The sequence below is a fragment of the Eleutherodactylus coqui genome, unplaced genomic scaffold (assembly GCF_035609145.1).
Source record: "Eleutherodactylus coqui strain aEleCoq1 unplaced genomic scaffold, aEleCoq1.hap1 HAP1_SCAFFOLD_135, whole genome shotgun sequence".
Taxonomy (NCBI): domain Eukaryota; kingdom Metazoa; phylum Chordata; class Amphibia; order Anura; family Eleutherodactylidae; genus Eleutherodactylus; species Eleutherodactylus coqui.
This window is the reverse complement of record NW_027101871.1, coordinates 120,975-140,761: the sequence shown is the minus strand read 5'-3', so window position 1 is coordinate 140,761 and position 19,787 is coordinate 120,975. Positions and strand designations below refer to the sequence as shown.

The window sequence follows — 19,787 nt, the reverse complement described above, 5'->3', positions numbered from 1 at the left end:
AATACAGGGACCATAGACTAGACCCCCTAATAACTACAGACCCCCTAAATACAGGGACCATAGACCAGACCCCCTAAATACAGGGACCATAGACCAGACCCCCTAAATACAGGGACCATAGACTAGACCCCCTAATAACTACAGACCCCCTAAATACAGGGACAATAGACCAGACCCCCTAAATACAGGATCCATAGACCAGACCCCCTAAATACAGGGACCATAGACCAGACCCCCTAAATACAGGGACCATAGACCAGACCCCCCAAATACAGGGACCATAGACCAGACCCCCTAAATACAGGGACCGTAGACCAGACCCCCTAATAACTACAGACCCCCTAAATACAGGGACCATAGACCAGACCCCCTAAATACAGGGACCATAGACTAGACCCCCTAATAACTACAGACCCCCTAAATACAAGGACCATAGACCAGACCCCCTAAATACAGGGACCATAGACTAGAGCCCCTAAATACAGGGACCATAGACTAGACCCCCTAATAACTACAGACCCCCAAAATACAGGGACCATAGACCAGACCCCCTAAATACAGGGACCATAGACTAGACCCCCTAATAACTACAGACCCCCTAAATACAGGGACCATAGACTAGACCCCCTAATAACTACAGACCCCCTAAATACAGGGACCATAGACCAGATCCCCTAAATACAGGGACCATAGACCAGACCCCCTAAATACAGGGACCGTAGACCAGACCCCCTAAATACAGGGACCGTATACCAGACCCCCTAAATACAGGGACCGTAGACCAGACCCCCCAAATACAGGGACCATAGACCAGACCCCCCAAATACAGGGACCATAGACCAGACCCCCTAATAACTACAGAGCGGACCCCTTTAAATATACACAGTTTGCACCTTTATATGGACTGCTCACTGCCCCTTACAGACACTCGCGTCTGCCAGGTGGTGGCGCTCAGGAGGGAGCACTTTCTGGGACAATTGTCAGTTATTCTATAAGGACCTGCTGGGTGTTGTAGTTCCTCTGCTACCAGTGAGACATAAGCTGCCATGTGGTGGACATTCCTAGAGATGAGCGAGCCTACTGCTTAGTGATCCGAGCAGGCTCGGGTGGGCTGCGGGGGAGCGGAGCGGGCGGAAGAGTGAGAGAGATCTCTCTATCTCTTCCTCCGGCTCCTTACCGAGTAGGCTCGCTCATCTCTAGCTGTAGGCCTTCATCAGGGTCAGTGAAGAGGCTGATAACAGAGAACAGTAATAGACATGAGGTTATGTCTTGTACAAATTACTTTATTTGAGTGAACATCTACATGTTGTACACCTAGTAAAAGGCTGCCGCCTAGTGGTGGTAGGGTGCACTGCAGCAGGAGAGCGCCACATATATAACTAGTCACATGACTAACAAGGACTCACAAGTGCAGGCCTAAAAATAAAGGAAATCTCATGATCACATCCCGGACGTGAGCGGATCCATCACCAATAGCAGATCAGCAAGCTACTAATGATGTCCCTTAATGATGAGAATGCTGTCTGCGCCGCTCATGATCCAAGAGATCCTGAAAAATGAAAATGAAAGTGTCACGAGCGCCATTACATTTATATAAGACATCCCTGAGACCACAGCTAATCACTGGAGAGCAGCGGTGACATCACTGAGACCGCAGCCAATCACCAGAGAGGAGCGGTGACATTACCGAGGACACAGCCAATCACTAGAGAGCAGCTGTGACATCACTGATGCTGCAGCCAATCATTCAGCCTTACATAGTATAAATGTATGTTATTAGAAAGCAGCAGTAACAACGCTGGGACCGCAACCAATCACTAGAGAGCAGCGGTGACAACACTGAGGCTTCAGCCAATCACTAGAGAGCAGTGGTGACATCACTGCGACCACAACCAATCACTAGAGAGCAGCTGTGACATTACTGAGACCACAGCCAATCATTAGAGAGCAGAGATGACCACTGAGACTGCAGCTAATCACTGGAGAGCAGCAGTGACAACACAGACTATGGCCAAACACTGGAGAGCAGCAATGACAATTAGACCACAGCCAATCCCTAGAGAGCAGTGGTGACATCACTGAGACTGCAGCCAATCACTAGAGAGCAGCGGCGAAAACACCGCAACCACAGCCAGTCACTAGAGAGCAGCAGTGACATCACTGAGAGCACAGCCAATCACCAGTGAGCAGCGGTGACATCATATAGGGTATTGCATGATTCGGTCCTGTTGCACCTGCTACTCACAATCATGAGGGTGCAGGCTATCAGTATGGCTTTCATGGACACCTCCAGGTCTGCTGGGAATTGCACCACAAACTTATCCTCCCTGGTGAACATTTCACGGCCCAGCCCCTGCCACACACGTATTATCTGGCCGACGGCAAAGGATTTATCAGCTGACAGTACCTGCGGCACAGGCGGAGGGGAAGAGTCATGTTATACTGTGCAGATAGAGGGCACCACTGTGTCTTCTTAGTGATCAGGCTAATAGGTGGCTACAAACCTGATAGACTTGGTCAGACATGAAGCCCTCCCCCCATCCCGGACCCTGAACTTTGAGACAGAGCTGATTGTCCGGTCTCAGGATGTCGAAAGATGCAGCGGAGAAGGACCAGTTCTTTTCCACAAAACCGAGGAGATGACCTGAGGCGTCAATGACCTGCAACTGGAGGAGATCACAAAAGGTGACATAAAACCAACCCCGAGACCTGGACCTTATATCCCACTAACCCCAGGACCTGAACTAAATATTAGCCCACCAACCTCAAGATCCACACTACATATTAGCCCACTAACCCCAAGACCTGTACTACAGATAGGCCCACCAACCCCAAGACCTGGACCTTATATCCCACCAACCCCAAGACCTGGACCTTATATCCCACCAACCCCATAAGATGTACACTACATATTAGCCCACCAACCCCATAAGACGTACATTACATATTATCCCACCAACCCCAAGACCTGGAATTTATATCACTCCAACTCCAAGACCTGCACTACATAATAGCCCAACAACACCAAGACCTGGACCCTATATCCCATCAGCCCCCAGACCTGCACTACATATAAGCCCACCAAGCTCAAGACCTGCACTACATATTATCCCACCAACCCCAAGACCTGCACTACATATTAGCCTACTAACCCCAAGACCTGGACCCTATATCCCACCGACTCCAAGACCTGCACTACATATAAGCATACCAACCCCAAGACCTAGACCTTATATCCCACCAACCCCAAGACCTGCACTACATATTAGCCCACCAACCCCAAGACCTACACTACATATTAGCCCACCAACCCGAAGACCTGGACCTTATATCCCACCAACCCCAAGACCTGCACTACATATTAGCCCACCAACCCAAAGACCTGCACTACATATTAGCCCACCAACCCCAAGACCTACACTACATAAAAGACCACCAACCCCAAGACCTACACAACATATTAGCCCACCAACCCCAAGACCTAGACCTTATATCCCACCAACCCCAAGACCTACACTACATATTAGCCCACTAACCCCAAGACCTACCCTACATATTAGCCCACAAACCTCAAGACGTACACTACATATTAGCCCAGCCACCTCAAGACCTGTACTACACACAAGCCCACCAACCTCAAGACCTGCACTACATATTATCCCACCAACTCCAACACCTGGACCTTATATCCCACCAACTTCAAGACCTGCACTACACATTAGCATACCAACCCCAAGACCTGGACCTTATATGCCACCAACCCCAAGACCTGCACTACATATTAGCCCACCAACCCCAAGACCTACACTACATATTAGCCCACCAACCCCAAGACCTGGACCTTATATCCTACCAAGCCCAAGGCCTACACTACATATTAGCCCACCAACCCCAAGACCTGGACCACATATTAGCCCACCAACCCCAAGACCTACACTACATATTAGCCCATGAACCCCAAGACCTACACTACATATTAGCCAACCAACCCCAAGACCTACACTACATATTAGCCCACCATCCCCAAGGCCTACACTACATATAAGCCCACCAACCCCAAGACCTAGACCTTATATCCCACCAACCCCAAGACCTGCACTACATATTAGCCCACTAACCCTAGGACCTGGACCTTATATCCTACCAACCCCAAGACCTGCACTACATATTAGCCCACCAACCCCAAGACCTACACTACATATTAGCCCACCAACCCCAAGACCTGCACTACATATTAGCCCACCAACCCCAAGACCTACACTACATATTAGCCCACCAACCCCAAGACCTGGACCTTATATCCTACCAACCCCAAGACCTGCACTACATATTAGCCCACCAACCCCAAGACCTGCACTACATATTAGCCCACCAACCTCAAGACCTACCCTACATATTAGCCCACAAACCACAACACATGCACTACATATTAGCCCACCCACCCTAAGACCTACACTATATAGTAGCCCAACAACCCCAAGACCTGGACCTTATATCCCACCAACCCCAAGACCTGCACTACATATTAGCCCACCAACCCCAAGACCTGCACTACATATTAGCCCACCAACCCCAAGACCTACACTACATATAAGCCCACCAACCCCAAGACCTACACTACATATTAGCCCACCAACCCCAAGACCTAGACCTTATATCCCACCAACCCCAAGACCTGCACTACATATTAGCCCACCAACCCCAAGACCTGCACTACACATAGGCCCACCAACCCCAAGACCTGGACCTTATATCCCACCAACCCCAAGACCTGCACTACATATTAGCCCACCAAATACTTCTTCTAGTACACTTGTGACTTACTGTACTTTCCCAGCTGCAGAAGTGAGCTGGCAGGAGAAGGTTGAGTATGTTGTAGCCCTGCAGGTTCTGGACTCGAATATCCATGCGAGGTCCACAGAATTCGCGATACTCTTTTGCCTCATATACGCGGTGTCCATTAGGTCCAATTAAATCATAGGTGCAATAATTCTGGAACGTGTGGTTCCCTGCAATGACAGTCAGCAGATAAGTGCACCACCCACCGGTATATGTACCACCCCTACCATCCGGGCACAAGTATGGACGCTGCCCCTCCACTAAACAGAACAAAAGAAGACAGTGCAGTTTGCGGGTCAGACCATCTTACAGTCCAGAAACTACAAGTCCCAGTGTGTGCCTAGATATAGTCAGCTGGAGAGTCCCCGGTTGGCATCCATGCAGCGTCCTCTCCGTGAAGACCCATCACATCATACCGTGGCATCATCAGCCCCTATGATGTCCAGTATAGCGTGCACAGCTCTGCTACATATCGCCTGCTGTTTTACCTTATAGCCCCACCATCCTACTAACACCAGTGCCCACGAAGTCCCCAGTGTGTGATCCCCGCTGACCACTAGACTGTCTATTGCAGGACACTCTAGTCGTGTGATCAGTGACATCACTACCCCAAGTCTGGCTGTAGTCATGCAGTGCGGCTCTTGGTGCGGTGCATATTGTGACTAAACCCTTAGTACCAGGAGATCAGTCAATGGCATCCAGGGGGCTGAGGCCCACGGCTCTCCACAGACACACACATGTAACATGGGGCAACTTACACGTCTGATTAATGTAGAAATGACTGACCTGTAAGAAAGCAGAGAGACAAACAGATCATTACTACTACCACCACTACTACGACCATTATCATCACCACCACTACTATGACCATTATCATCACCACCATTACTATGACCATCATCACCATCACTACTACTACAACCATCATCACCACTACCACAATGACCATCATCACCACCACTGCTACCCCCACAACCATCATCAGTACCACTAGTGGTACCACGCTCATCACCAGCACTACCACTACCTCCTCTACTGCCACTACTATCATCACTACTACCACTACCTCCATTACCACTGCCACCTCCACTACCTTCACTACTACTACAACCACTACCACCACCTCCACTACTTCTACCATCTCCACCAGTACTACTACAACTACAACCTTTACCACTACTACCACCACCACTACTACTACCTCCTCCACTACTACTGCCACCTCCACTACTTTCACTACTACTACTACAACCACTACCACCACCTCCACCACTACTACAACTACTACCTCCACCACTACTACCACCACCACTACTACTACTACCACCTCCGCTACTACCACTACCACCACATCCACTACTACTACCACTACTACCCTCCACTACTACCACTACTACTACCAGCACCTCCACTACTACTACCTCCTCCACTACTACTATCACAACCACTACTACCACTACTTCTACCACTACCTCCACTATCACTTCCTTCACTACCACCACCACCTCCACTACTACCACTTCCTCCATTCCTACCACCTCCACCACTACCACCAATACTACTACTACCAGCACTACCACCACCACAACCACTACTACCACTACTTCTACCACCAACTCCACTACCACCACCACCACCACTACCCCCTACACTACTACTACCACCACCTCCACCACAAACACTACCACAACCTCCACTACTACCACCTCCACCATTACCACCATGACTACTATTACCACCACCTCCACTACTATTACCACCACTATCACCACCACTACTACCACCAACTCCCCCACTACTACCACTACCACCTCCACTACTACTACTACCACCACCTATACTACTACTACCACATCCACTACTACCAACTCCACTAATACAACCACCACTATTAGTACTACCACCCCCACTACTACCTCAACCACCCTCTCTCCACTACTACCACCATCATCATCTCCACCACTGTTACCACTGTCATCATCACCACCACCATCCTCATTGCCTCCACTACTATGACCATCATCACCACCACTACTACTACCACCATCACCACTACGTCTACCACTACCACCACTACTACTACCACCTCCACCATTACCACTATGACTACTATTACCACCTGCTAACATTATGACAACCACTACTTCCAGCACCATAATTACAAGTACCTCTGTAATATAGAGATATTGATAAAGTGTCCCCCAACTATCCATAGTAACTTGCCACTCAGGATACTGGGAAAGATGAATTGTTTAAATCTCCTCTTCCTCCCTCACACCTGAGAGGTCTTGTATATGCCGTGGGCCTTAAGAAGTCTTTGGATCATGATGGCCATAAGGTCAGCCACTGACGGGCAGATGTTAATTCCCCCCTGCCGGTGAGGCTAAACACCCCGGATAGTTACTGCAGACCCCCTGTCACCGAAAGGCAGATTAATGGAGAATCTTTTAATAAGGGCTATTAGTCGTGCGAAGGTCCTATTGCTATATGAACAGAACCCCCCGAAGGGCGGATCTGCCTACTTGGGTATCATTTATGTGTCGCTGAATAGATACAATCATGGCCATAAATATGCTGGGCCCACGTTCCCCATCGGAGAGCCTTCCGACGAGATATGGGGAAATGCATGGCCCCATCCCAACCCTCCTGAATGACATCAGAGGGGCGGGTGGAGGAGTGTTCTGAGGGACCCTTTATAATTCGGGGCTCCATAGACCCCGGTTGCCAGACCACGGAGGTATGCTGTGGCATATGGACTGTCTTGTTTTGTTTCTAGGAGCTCCTTGGGCCGCATATCCCAAACCTGGTACCTTCCTTTTCTCCTTATGTTATAATACCGTCTTGTTGTGTACGCCTGTGTACCCTTCTACTGGCGTGTAACAACCTTCTTGGTGTAGCCTTTATATGTGTGTGAGGATGTATAAGGCTTCCTTTGTTTTGTCATTAGCATCCCATGTATCCCCTCAGTTGGGATGCGTTCCTTTCCTTATACAACCCTTCTGTGTGGATGGCTGTGAACGGCCGCCACCTGATGCTTGATCTAGCGCTTTCTTTTCCTGGAAACCATGTACTACAGCTAAGGGACATGTCTGAGTACAATGCATTCTGTTTTACCTGCACTGGTGGGCTGGATATAGAGACAGACCCCCCGCTGCAAATCAATGACTTTATAGGACTCCTGACAAGGACTGTGGGAGCCCCTCACTGCTATAAAGGCTCACCTGGGAAATTAGTGTGGAGTTCAGTTCAGTTCTTTTGTTAGTTGAGCCAGGACTGCGTGGAGAACATATCTGCGGACTTATGGACTGTTTGCCATGTAAAGATGGACTGCTTTAAATAAATGCCTATATGCTTTGGAAGAGCCGGATCTATGGCTCCTTGAATTTACCCATCCTCACAATACGTATATCTGCACTGCTATTTTTTTTTTATAAGCCTGCAATTTATTAGTCAGCCTTGTCCCTTTTTAAAATGAACTATAACTCTAAACATTGTGTTCATAATTCATAGTCTGCTTCCCAGCTTCTCTTACCAGCTGTTAGTGGCAGCGTGTGTATGTGTGGGTATTGCAGGGTGCTGGGCCGAATGAATTAGCGGGTGATGGAGGCATATGTATGTCACGGGCCAGAGTTGGGCACTGCAATAAAAATGTGGTTACTTTTATTTAAATGTGTGTGTATATGCCTTTAAAATGTTCATTGCATCTTTGTTACTCACTACATAATCTGCCTGACAACCTGCAGCATTCCTGATTGGCTGTCCATTCCCTGATTCCCATTGGCCTGAATAACACCCAGCAACAGCTTAGTGATTGGAGGACAGGAAAGTCAGGAGATAGCAGGCCTGTGATTGGAGTGTTGGTTGCTTAGCAGCACCAGAGCCCGCATGGGAAAATAATTTCAAGTGTGCATAAGAGGCTGTTGTGGGTACTGTCCCTGCAAGGCCTGTATGCCCCACCTCTGGGTACAGTGTGACAGGCAGTAGTGGTACCGAGGTCCACTCTGGTACAGGGGTGTGCCAGTCATAAATTACAGGGGGTGTGACCCCCCCCCCTCCCCTCCCCCCCAAGGCCTGCCTCGCAAATTTGCTGTCACACGTAGCCAGAGTGCCCAGAATGCAGGGACCCCACTTTCTTCCAGACACTTGGCCTCCTCATCCAACGGGGCAGAGGACAACCCCGATCCGGTCCCGGAGGAGCTCGCTGGAGTATCAACCTTAATGTCACTTCTGTCTGTATGAAGCCTGGAGTTCCAGGCTGCTGTGTGTGATGATGGCACCCTGAGGGTGTTGACGGACCTCGCTGAGAATGCACCCTCTGAGTTGGACACAGAAAGGGTCTTCTGGGATCAAGGGAGATTGTACAGGGAGACCCTCCCATGCAACCCCCAGCAGGAGTGGCTGAGAGAGAAGCAACTAATTGTGTCCTACCAGTTTAGGGAAGAGTTTCTATGGATCACCTATAAAATACCCGTGGCTGGACACCTAGGGGTGGGTAAGACCAAAGCCCAGCTAGCCCACCTTTAATAGTGACCCAAGATGGGTACTGATGTAGCCAATGTTGGTCGTGTGAGACGTGTCAAATTGTGGGGAAGTTGGGGCCTAGCCCCAAGTTCCCCCTAGTCCCTTTGTCAGTCATCGATGAGCCTTTCCAGAGGGTTGCTGTGGTTCTGATTAGGCTCCTGGCCCTTTCCAGCAGCTCTGGGAAACACTTCATCCTGACTGTGGTTGACTACACCACCCGATACCCTGAGGTCATGGCCCTGTCTTCCATACGGGCCGAGAAGGTGGCCAAAGACTTAATAGCCATATTTTCTAATGTAGTATTTCCTTGGCAGATGCTTACAGATCAGGAGCCCCTGTTCATGTCCAGCCTCATGCAGGCCTCTTTACGAGAATGCAGGAGGAACATCTAGTAGCCCGCCCGTATTACCCCCATACTGATGGCCTGTGTGAACAGTTCAATGGCACCCTGAAGATGTTGGCAAATCAAACTGATGTGACTGTGAGCGTTGCCTCCCGCACCTGCTATTCACCTACAGAGAGGTACCTCAGGCTTCAACGAGTTTCTCACCCTTTGAGCTACTGTACAGAAGGCGAGTACGGGGACCTTTGACTCTGGTAAGAGAGGTCTGGAAAGGAGAAGTGCCCACCTCTAGTGTGTCCATCATTGACTATGTCGCGCGGCTACAGGCGTTGAAGCAGTTCATGCGCAAGAATATGGAACAGACCCAAGCCAGCCAGAAGCAATGGTACGACCGGAACGCCAGGGAGAGAGAGTACCAGGTGGGTCAGTAGTTGTGGGTCTTAGTTCCACTGACCCAAAACAAGCTTCAGGCTGCTTGGGAAGGCCTATATATCATGCACCAGTGACTCAATGCTGTGAGCTACATGGTCACGATTGACTACGCCCGCAGGGAGGGTCTTCCTTGTCACCATGATGAAAGCTTATCATGAATATAGGGCCTGCATCCTGTCGGTATGCAGTATACCCGAAGATGGGAAAACAGAGGTCTTGATAGATCTGCTGGCCATAGCTCAGGCCGACGGATCCATTAAAGACGTGGAGTTCAATCCACAGCTGTCCAGGGACCAACAGTCCCATATGCAGGAGGCCCTGATTCCTTTCCTACCCACCTTCACAGGAAAACCGGGGAGGACCCAGTTGGCGGTCCACCATGTGGACACTGGGAATCACTCCCCCATGAGGCAGTCCACCTATCAGGTTTTTCCTAGAAGTGCAGGTGGACATTCATAAGTCCCAGAGTGCATGGGCCTCCCTTGTAGTATTGGTACTCAAAAATGACCACGTGCGGACTACAGGAGGCTCAATGCCATTATGTTGTTCTTTCAAAATATGTTTATTGGTTTTCAAGCATATAAACAACATTGCATTAGTGAATGTAGTGAATGTATCTTGGAGAATTAATTAACTTAACAAACTTGGTGTCGGTGGGGGACACGGGGGGGGGGGGGGGGGGGGATGCACCCAGGCGAACCCCAGCTAGAGGTGTCATTCAGGGATATGGGCCGTACAATCTCTGTGGGATTTCCAGCTTCCTGGATCGGTCGCTCACCCTGGGTCCTCCCTCCTGTTCTCGGGCAGTTCCCCCTTTCTATTGATGCTGTTAATTATTGCCGGGGGTCCCCGGCGTCCCCCACGCCCCCCCCCCCCCCTCAATGGAACCGTTTACGTGCTTCAAGTTATGCAAAGATAGCAATGTAAATTTTACAATTAAACTGACAAATATGAATTTTAACTAAAATTATTATCCTAGCAAGGGTGCCAGGGCAAACAGAAAAGGGCAGGGATGGTCAATGACACAGTAGGGAGAGTGGCTGGGCGAGGGGATGGGAGGAGAGGAGGGAGAAGAGGAAGAGGAGGAGGGGTTGAGAGAGGAGGGGGGGGAGTGTGGTCCTCTACCATCTCTTAACCACATTACGCATGTAAATGCACAATTAAGGCGTATTCCAGGGCGGGCAATGTCCGGGCTAAGTTCTTCCTGCTATCTCAAATCCTCCAATATATTAATGCAATGCTATTATGTTGTTCAATGCTTATCTGATGCCTCGCATCGATGAGCTATTGGGCAAACTGACGAGCACCCGCTACCTCACCATAATGGATTTGAGAAATGGGTATTGGCAAATACCCACGACCTGGGAGGCACAAGAGAGGTTGGCTTTCATCATGCTATTCGGACTCTACGAGTCCAAGGTAATGCACTTTGGCATGAAGAATGCTCTGGCTACTTTTCAGTGCTTGATGGATCAGCTCCTTGAGGGGCATGGGGAGTATGCTGTCGCATACTTAGACGACATCGCCGTTTACAGTCCCCCTTGGGAGGAACACCTGGAGCACCTGGAGCAGGTGTTCAGGTGGATCCAGGTGGCAAGTCTCACTATCAAGCCTGGGAAGTGCCAGATTGGCATGCAAGAGGTGCAGTACTTAGGGCACCGTGTAGGTGGGGGTACACTGAAGCCAGAGCCTGGGAAGGTAGACACCACCTGGGCCTGGCCCAGCCCCAAAGCCAAGAAGCAGGTCACATCCTATTTGGGTACCACCGAGCACTACTGTAAATTTGTACCCAACTACAGTGCCATGGCCAAGGCCCTCATCGACCTGACGAAAAAATATCTGCCTCAGGTGGTGAGCTGGACCTCAGAATGCGATCAGTCATTCATAGCCCTTAGGACTGCTCTCACCAGCACTCCGATCCTGAAGGCCCCAGACTTCACCAGGAGGTTTGTGGTGCAGAGGGAGAACAGCCTGTGCTTTACTTTAGCCGTAAGGCGCTGCCTAGAGAGGTGACATACACTACGGTCAAGAAAGAATGCTTAGCCATAGTCTGGGCCCTACAGAAGTTACAGTGGTATCTATACAGGTGTAGCTTCATGGTAGTCACGGATTACAACCTGCTCAGCTGGTTTAACCATGTGGCTGGAAAAAATGGCAAGCTCCTACACTGGAATTTGGCGCTGCAGTCCCACGACTTCACTATCCAACACAAGAAAGGAAGTGAACATGGTAATATGGATGGACTTTGGAAGTGATCTGTAGAGATTAACCACCAGAGCCCATCCAAAAAGGGGAGGTGTGATATAGAGAAATTGATAAAGTTTCCCCCAACTATCCATAGCAACTTGACACTCAAGATACTGGGAAAGATGAGTTCCATGTTTAATCCCCCCTTCTCCCCTGAGAAGCTGGGTATAAATCCACCTGTATTCTAATGACTTTGCGTTTGCAATCCTGTTAGAATGATTGATCGAGGCTCTTCCATGACAAGTGCTCATAGCGGCGAAAGTGCTCAGAAAAGTCAATCTGTGGCAAATCAGTTATAGAGGCGAGATCGGTCGGGGTCCCCTCTCTCCCATCCAAGACAACCACCACCATCACTACTACACAGCTAATGAATACAATGCAGAACAAGAGACCCCGATCACAAACTAACATGTTTCTACACAAATGCCCAGAGCATGGGAAACAAACAAGGGGAATTGGAGCTCCGAACACAGGAAGAGAAATATGATGTCATCGGCATCACAGAGACTTGGTGGGATGATACACATGATTGGATACAAGGCTTGAAGGATACAATGTATTTATAAGAAACAGACCTAATAAAGGGGAGGAGGTGTTGTGTTGTATGTTAGGAGAACATTCATCTCCACAGAGAGTCAAGCTTCAGAGCTGGGAGTTCTGTAGAAACTGTTTGGGTAAGAATACAAGGAGAACAACAGAAAGGACACCATTGTAGGCATTTACTATAGGCCACCTGGACAAGCAGAAGATATGGAGGAACTCTTTCTACATCAGATGGCCAAGCTCTCAAAGAAGCCCAACATTGTGATCATGGGAGATTTTACCCATCAGACATTTGTTGGGAATCTCTCAGGTAAAAGTAATGGATCCAACAGATTCTTATCCGCTCTTGGTGACAACTTTATCTTCCAGAAGGTAGAAGAGAAAACAAGGGGATCTGCTATCTTGGGCCTAATTCTTACCAACAGGGAGGGAATGGTTGAGGAAGCAATGGTGGCTGGGACCTTAGGAGGCAGTGATCATGAGATCCTTGAGGAGGGGCATACCTAAAGAAGAATATAATGCCGTCTGCAGAAACTGTAGGGCAAGTGTCAGAAAAGCTAAAGCTGATAAAGAATTGAGGCTTGTAAGAGAGGCCAAAAGCAATAAAAAAGAATTTGGGTGTCAAAAGCAAAAGTCAAAGATGCTATTGGATTTTTACAGGATGAAAATGGTGAATTGGTTAAGAATGATGTTAAGAACTCTTAAATTCCTATTTTGTATCTGTTTTCTCTCAGAAAGTAGATTTGCTATCTATAAGCAGAGAGATGGTGAGGGAACACTTAGCTAACTTACATGAACCCAAGTCTCCAGGTCCAGATGAATTACATCCTAGGATACTAAAGGAAGCAGCGGAGGTAATTGCTGAACCACTCGCCATAATCTGTGAAAATTCCTGGAGAACAGAAGTCCCAGAAGATTGGAAAAGGACAAATGTTGTCCCAATCTTCAAAAAAGGGAAGAAGGTGGATCCAGGAAACTACCGGCCTGTGAGCCTGACTTCTATACCAGGAAAGATCTCTGAATAAATTATTAAACAGCTTGTATGCAAGTACTAGGATGAGAATGGAGTAATTAACCAGAGCCAGCATGGGTTTATAACAAGCGAGTCATGCCAGACTAATCTAATGTCCTTCTGTGACAGAATCACCGACTGGGTTGATCAGGGATATGCGGTGGATATAGTATATCTTGGCTTCAGTAAAGCATTTGACAAAGTATCTCATACCATACTTACTGAAAAAATGACCAAATCTGCGATTGACAAGGCAACTGTTAGGTGGATTCACAACTGGCTGAGTGATCGTACTCAAAGAGTGGTCATAAATGGCTGCACATCCAAGTGGAAGAATGTATCAAGTGGGACCACAAGGCTCTGTCCTAGGCCCAGTGTTGGTCAACATTGTTATAAATGATCTGGAGGAGGGAATTGATGGGAAACTGATCAAATCTGCCGACAACACAAAGCGAGGAGGGATAGCTAACACTAGGGAAGAGAGAGGATTCAAAAAGATCTAGAAAAGCTTGTACAGTGGTCGGCGACTAACAGAATGGTATTTAACAAGGAGAAATGCAAAGTCCTACATCTGGGCAAAGAAAATGAAAAAAAGCACATACAGAATGGGAGGAATTGGGCTAAGCAGCAGCTCATGTGAGAAAGACTTGGGTATACTAATAGATCATAGACTCAACAATGTGATGCAGCAGCCAAAAAGGCAAACCCAATTCTGGGATGTACTAAGAGAAGCATAGAGTCTAGATCACATGAGGTCATTATCCCCCTCTACTCTTCCTTAGTCAGACCTCATCTGGAATACTGGGTCCAGTTCTGGGCACCCCACTTTATACAAGACATAGACAAACTGGAGCAAGTTCAGAGAAGAGTCACCAAGATGGTGAGCGGTCTGCAAATCATGTCCTATGAGGAACGGGTAAAGGATCTGGGAATGTTTAGCAGAAGAGAAGGCTGAGAGGAGACTTAATAGCGGTCTACAAATATCTGAAGGGCTGTCACAGTGCAGAGGGATCAGCCCTATTCTCATCTGTACAAGGAAAGACTAGAAGCAATGGGATGAAACTGAAAGGGAGGAGACACAGATTAGATATTAGACAGAGAGGGGATCAATGAGTAGAACAGGTTGCCACAGAAGGTGGGGGGTTCTCCTTCAATGGAAGTCTTCAGAGGCCGGACAGACATCTATCTGGGATGATTTAGTGATCCTGCACTCAGCAGGGGGTTGGACCCGATGACCTCGAAGGCCCCGATGACCCCGGAGGACCCGATGACGCTGGAAGTCCTTTTCAACTTTACCAGTCTACAATTCTATGACTACAATCACCATCACAACTGCCAACATCATCACCACTATCACGACCACCTCTACTACCACCACTACTACTATCATCCCTGCCTTCTCCAACACCTCTATTACCAGCACTCTCACCATCCACATTCTCCCACTCCCGTCTCTATATGTTTATATAATCTCACCGGAATTAAATCCTGCAGACCTGGAGGAACCATCAGAGCTCCCGCCATACTGACCTGTAATAGGAGATACATCAGCTCCAATGTAACCAGCCTCTACACCGCCATATGTACATGGTCTTAGACCTGCTACACTGCAACACGTACACACAGTCCAGACCCCGTACCCCTTGGGCCTATCAACACTACAGTCCAGACGCTGCTCCCCTCGGACCCATCAATGCTATAGTGCAGACCCTGCAACCTTCGGACAAGTCTATTCTACAGTCCACACCCCCCCCCCACAGACCCATCCACGCTACAGTCTAGAACCCGCACTCCTCTGACCAGCCCGCGTTACAATCTAGACTCCACACCCCTTGGACCCGTCAATGCTACAATCCAGACCTCGCACCCTTCTAACCCATTAACACTACAGTCCAGACTCCACACCCCTCTGACCCGTCTATGCACCAGTTGAGACCCCGCACCCCTCGGACCAGACCATGTTACAATCTAGACCTCGCAACCCAGGGACCCGTCTACACTACAGTCCAGACCCTGCAACCCTCAGACCCATCTATGCTACAGTCCAGACCCTGCAACCCTCAGACCCATCTATGCTACAGTCCAGACCCTGCAACCCTCGGACCCATCTATGCTACAGTCCAGACCCTGCAACCCTCGGACCCATCTATGCTACAGTCCAGACCCTGCAACCCTCAGACCCATCTATGCTACAGTCCAGACCCTGCAACCCTCGGACCCATCTATGCTACAGTCCAGACCCTGCAACCCTCGGACCCATCTATGCTACAGTCCAGACCCTGCAACCCTCGGACCCATCTATGCTACAGTCCAGACCCTGCAACCCTCGGACCCATCTATGCTACAGTCCAGACCCTGCAACCCTCGGACCCATCTATGCTACAGTCCAGACCCTGCAACCCTCGGACCCATCTATGCTACAGTCCAGACCCTGCGCTTCCAAAAACTAACACCTTATGAGTTCACTTCTTACCTTCTCTACACTTCTCTGCTTGTGATGCTTTTCTCCCTAACAGGAAGTTACACTGGAGCCGTGACATCAGAGGAAACACTGCCGAAATATCCGCCTGCCACCGTGTGTCAAAGTGCCGGGAATTATAGAGCTATTACAACACACCAGAAAACTGCAGAGAGCAGGAGTCCAGAATATACAGAAGCGAAGAGAGGGGGACATGTGTGGAGGATATATATATATATCCATACAAGGTGAAATGTCTATTTCACTATCTGAGCCAGCAGAATGGAATGTGCCGGCACATCCAGTACTGCTAACCGTTATCAGAATATGCAGCTTGATAGAAACACGCGCTCATATAACCTCAGGGCACGTTTATTACCCGCACATAACCCTCAGGCATCAGTTGACGACACATTGCTCACTCCACCCCTGTCCCCTCCATCGAACACAGAAATATGGCGCTGATTTTGTATCTGAAACCACGTGATGTCGGACGTCCATGACGACAGAAACTCACGCAGGACCGGATGTAAAAAGACCATGCTTGGACCACCCAATCCCAGACTTTGATTTCCAACCACGTATTGCTTCCTGCTGCCTATAAAGGGCAATTAACCCATAATGCTATATAAGATTCTATACGCCTACTAATAAACAGTCAGGAAGACTTTCTACACTGACAGTCTGTCTCTGTGTGATCTCTTCCATTGTGCGCACAATCACTGAACGTGAATCTGGAAGGGTGCAAACATTCCTATTGATTATGCTGTGGACAGAAAAAAAACAAAAAACACATGATGGAAACCTTTATATATGTTACAGGAGGAGAGAAGGGAGAGGAGGACATGATGGAAACCTTTATATATGTTACAGGAGGAGAGAAGGGAGAGGAGGACATGATGGAAACCTTTATATATGTTACAGGAGGAGAGAAGGGAGAGGAGGACATGATGGAAACCTTTATATATGTTACAGGAGGAGAGAAGGGAGAGGAGGACATGATGGAGACCTTTATATATAAATTATAGGAGGAGAGAAGGGAGAGGAGGACATGATGGAAACCTTTATATATGTTACAGGAGGAGAGAAGGGAGAGGAGGACCTGATGGAAACCTTTATATATGTTACAGGAGGAGAGAAGGGAGAGGAGGACATGATGGAAACCTTTATATATGTTACAGGAGGAGAGGAGGGAGAGGAGGACATGATGGAAACCTTTATATATGTTACAGGAGGATAGAAGGGAGAGGAGGACATGATGGAAACCTTTATATATGTTACAGGAGGAGAGGAGGGAGAGGAGGACATGATGGAAACCTTTATATATGTTACAGGAGGAGAGAAGGGAGAGGAGGACATGATGGAAACCTTATATATGTTACAGGAGGAGAGAAGGGAGAGGAGGACATGATGGAAACCCTTATATATGTTACAGGAAGAGAGAAGGGAGAGGAGGACATGATGGAAACCTTTATATATGTTACAGGAGGAGAGAAGGGAGAGGAGGACATGATGGAAACCTTTATATATGTTACAGGAGGAGAGAAGGGAGAGGAGGACATGATGGAAACCTTTATATATGTTACAGGAGGAGAGAAGGGAGAGGAGGACATGATGGAAACCTTTATATATGTTACAGGAGGAGAGAAGGGAGAGGGAGACATGATGGAAACCTTTATATATGTTACAGGAGGAGAGAAGGGAGAGGGAGGACATGATGGAAACCTTTATATATGTTACAGGAGGAGAGAAGGGAGAGGAGGACATGATGGAAACCTTTATATATGTTACAGGAGGAGAGGAGGGAGAGGAGGACATGATGGAAACCTTTATATATGTTACAGGAGGAGAGAAGGGAGAGGACATGATGGAAACCTTTATATATATTACAGGAGGAGAGAAGGGAGAGGAGGACATGATGGAAACCTTTATATATGTTACAGGGGGAGAGAAGGGAGGGGGGGACATGATGGAAACCTTTATATATGTTACAGGGGGAGAGAAGGACATGATGGAAACCTTTATATATGTTACAGGAGGAGAGAAGGGAGAGGATGACATGATGGAAACCTTTATATATGTTACAGGAGGAGAGAAGGGAGAGGAGGACATGATGGAAACCTTTATATATGTTACAGGAGGAGAGAAGGGAGAGGAGGACATGATGGAAACCTTTATATATGTTACAGGAGGAGAGGAGGGAGAGGAGGACATGATGAAAACCTTTATATATGTTACAGGAGGAGAGAAGGGAGAGGAGGGACATGATGGAAACCTTTATATATGTTACAGGAGGAGAGAAGGAAGAGGAGGACATGATGGAAACCTTTATATATGTTACAGGAGGAGAGAAGGGAGAGGGGGACATGATGGAAACCTTTATATATGTTACAGGGGGAGAGAAGGACATGATGGAAACCTTTATATATGTTACAGGAGGTAAGAAGGGAGAGAAGGACATGATGGAAACCTTTATATATGTTACAGGAGGAGAGAAGGGAGAGGAGGACATGATGGAAACCTTTATATATGTTACAGGAGGAGAGAAGGGAGAGGGGGACATGATGGAAACCTTTATATATGTTACAGGGGGAGAGAAGGACATGATGGAAACCTTTATATATGTTACAGGAGGAGAGAAGGGAGAGGATGACATGATGGAAACCTTTATATATGTTACAGGAGGAGAGAAGGGAGAGGAGGACATGATGGAAACCTTTATATATGTTACAGGAGGAGAGAAGGGAGAGGAGGACATGATGGAAACCTTTATATATGTTACAGGAGGAGAGGAGGGAGAGGAGGACATGATGAAAACCTTTATATATGTTACAGGAGGAGAGAAGGGAGAGGGGACATGATGGAAACCTTTATATATGTTACAGGAGGAGAGAAGGAAGAGGAGGACATGATGGAAACCTTTATATATGTTACAGGAGGTAAGAAGGGAGAGGAGGACATGATGGAAACCTTTATATATGTTACAGGAGGTAAGAAGGGAGAGGAGGACATGATGGAAACCTTAATATATGTTACAGGAGGAGAGAAGGGAGAGGAGGACATGATGGAAACCTTTATATATGTTATAGAAGGGAGAGGAGGACATGATGGAAACCTTTATATATGTTACAGGGTGAGAGAAGGGAGAGGAGGACATGATGGAAACCTTTATATATGTTACTGGAGGATAGAAGGGAGAGGAGGACATGATGGAAACCTTTGTATATGTTACAGGAGGAGAGAAGGGAGAGGAGGACATGATGGAAACCTTTATATATGTTACAGGAGGAGAGAAGGGAGAGGATGACATGATGGAAACCTTTATATATGTTACTGGAGGATAGAAGGGAGAGGAGGACATGATGGAAACCTTTATATATGTTACAGGAGGA

General features: G+C 48.0%; 1 protein-coding gene across 4 annotated transcripts; it reads right to left on the bottom strand.

Annotated features, from left to right (window-relative positions):
• Nucleotides 1-1,262: 1,262 nt before the first annotated feature.
• On the bottom strand, nucleotides 1,263-16,594 carry LOC136592640 (phospholipid scramblase 3-like). Of its 4 annotated transcripts, XM_066588626.1 has the most exons (7): nucleotides 16,411-16,552; nucleotides 15,414-15,467; nucleotides 5,598-5,625; nucleotides 4,825-5,009; nucleotides 2,505-2,666; nucleotides 2,246-2,407; nucleotides 1,263-1,549 (listed from the first exon to the last, which is right to left on the bottom strand). In XM_066588626.1, the coding sequence occupies exons 2-7, from the start codon at nucleotides 15,459-15,461 to the stop codon at nucleotides 1,505-1,507; spliced, it is 630 nt and encodes a 209-aa protein (XP_066444723.1). In that variant the 5' UTR covers nucleotides 15,462-15,467; nucleotides 16,411-16,552; the 3' UTR covers nucleotides 1,263-1,504. The 4 variants fall into 4 exon arrangements, with proteins under 4 accessions (XP_066444723.1, XP_066444722.1, XP_066444725.1 ...); XM_066588625.1 differs by lacking the exon at nucleotides 5,598-5,625 and having other exon boundaries at nucleotides 16,411-16,580; XM_066588628.1 differs by lacking the exons at nucleotides 2,246-2,407; nucleotides 5,598-5,625 and having other exon boundaries at nucleotides 16,411-16,594.
• Between the last annotated feature and the right edge of the window lie 3,193 nt (nucleotides 16,595-19,787).

What these genes read in the sequence shown, in the direction of transcription:
- LOC136592640 (XM_066588625.1), bottom strand. Translation starts at nt 16,477, where the DNA reads ATGTCACGGCTCCAGTGTAACTTCCTGTTAGGGAGAAAAGCATCACAA. An exon ending in TCTGCAGCTGGGAAAGTACA is followed by an intron (nt 2,667 to 4,824) that starts GTAAGTCACAAG and finishes GATCTCCTCCAG; the next exon opens with TTGCAGGTCATTGACGCCTC. An exon ending in TGTCTGACCAAGTCTATCAG is followed by an intron (nt 2,408 to 2,504) that starts GTTTGTAGCCAC and finishes CCTGTGCCGCAG; the next exon opens with GTACTGTCAGCTGATAAATC.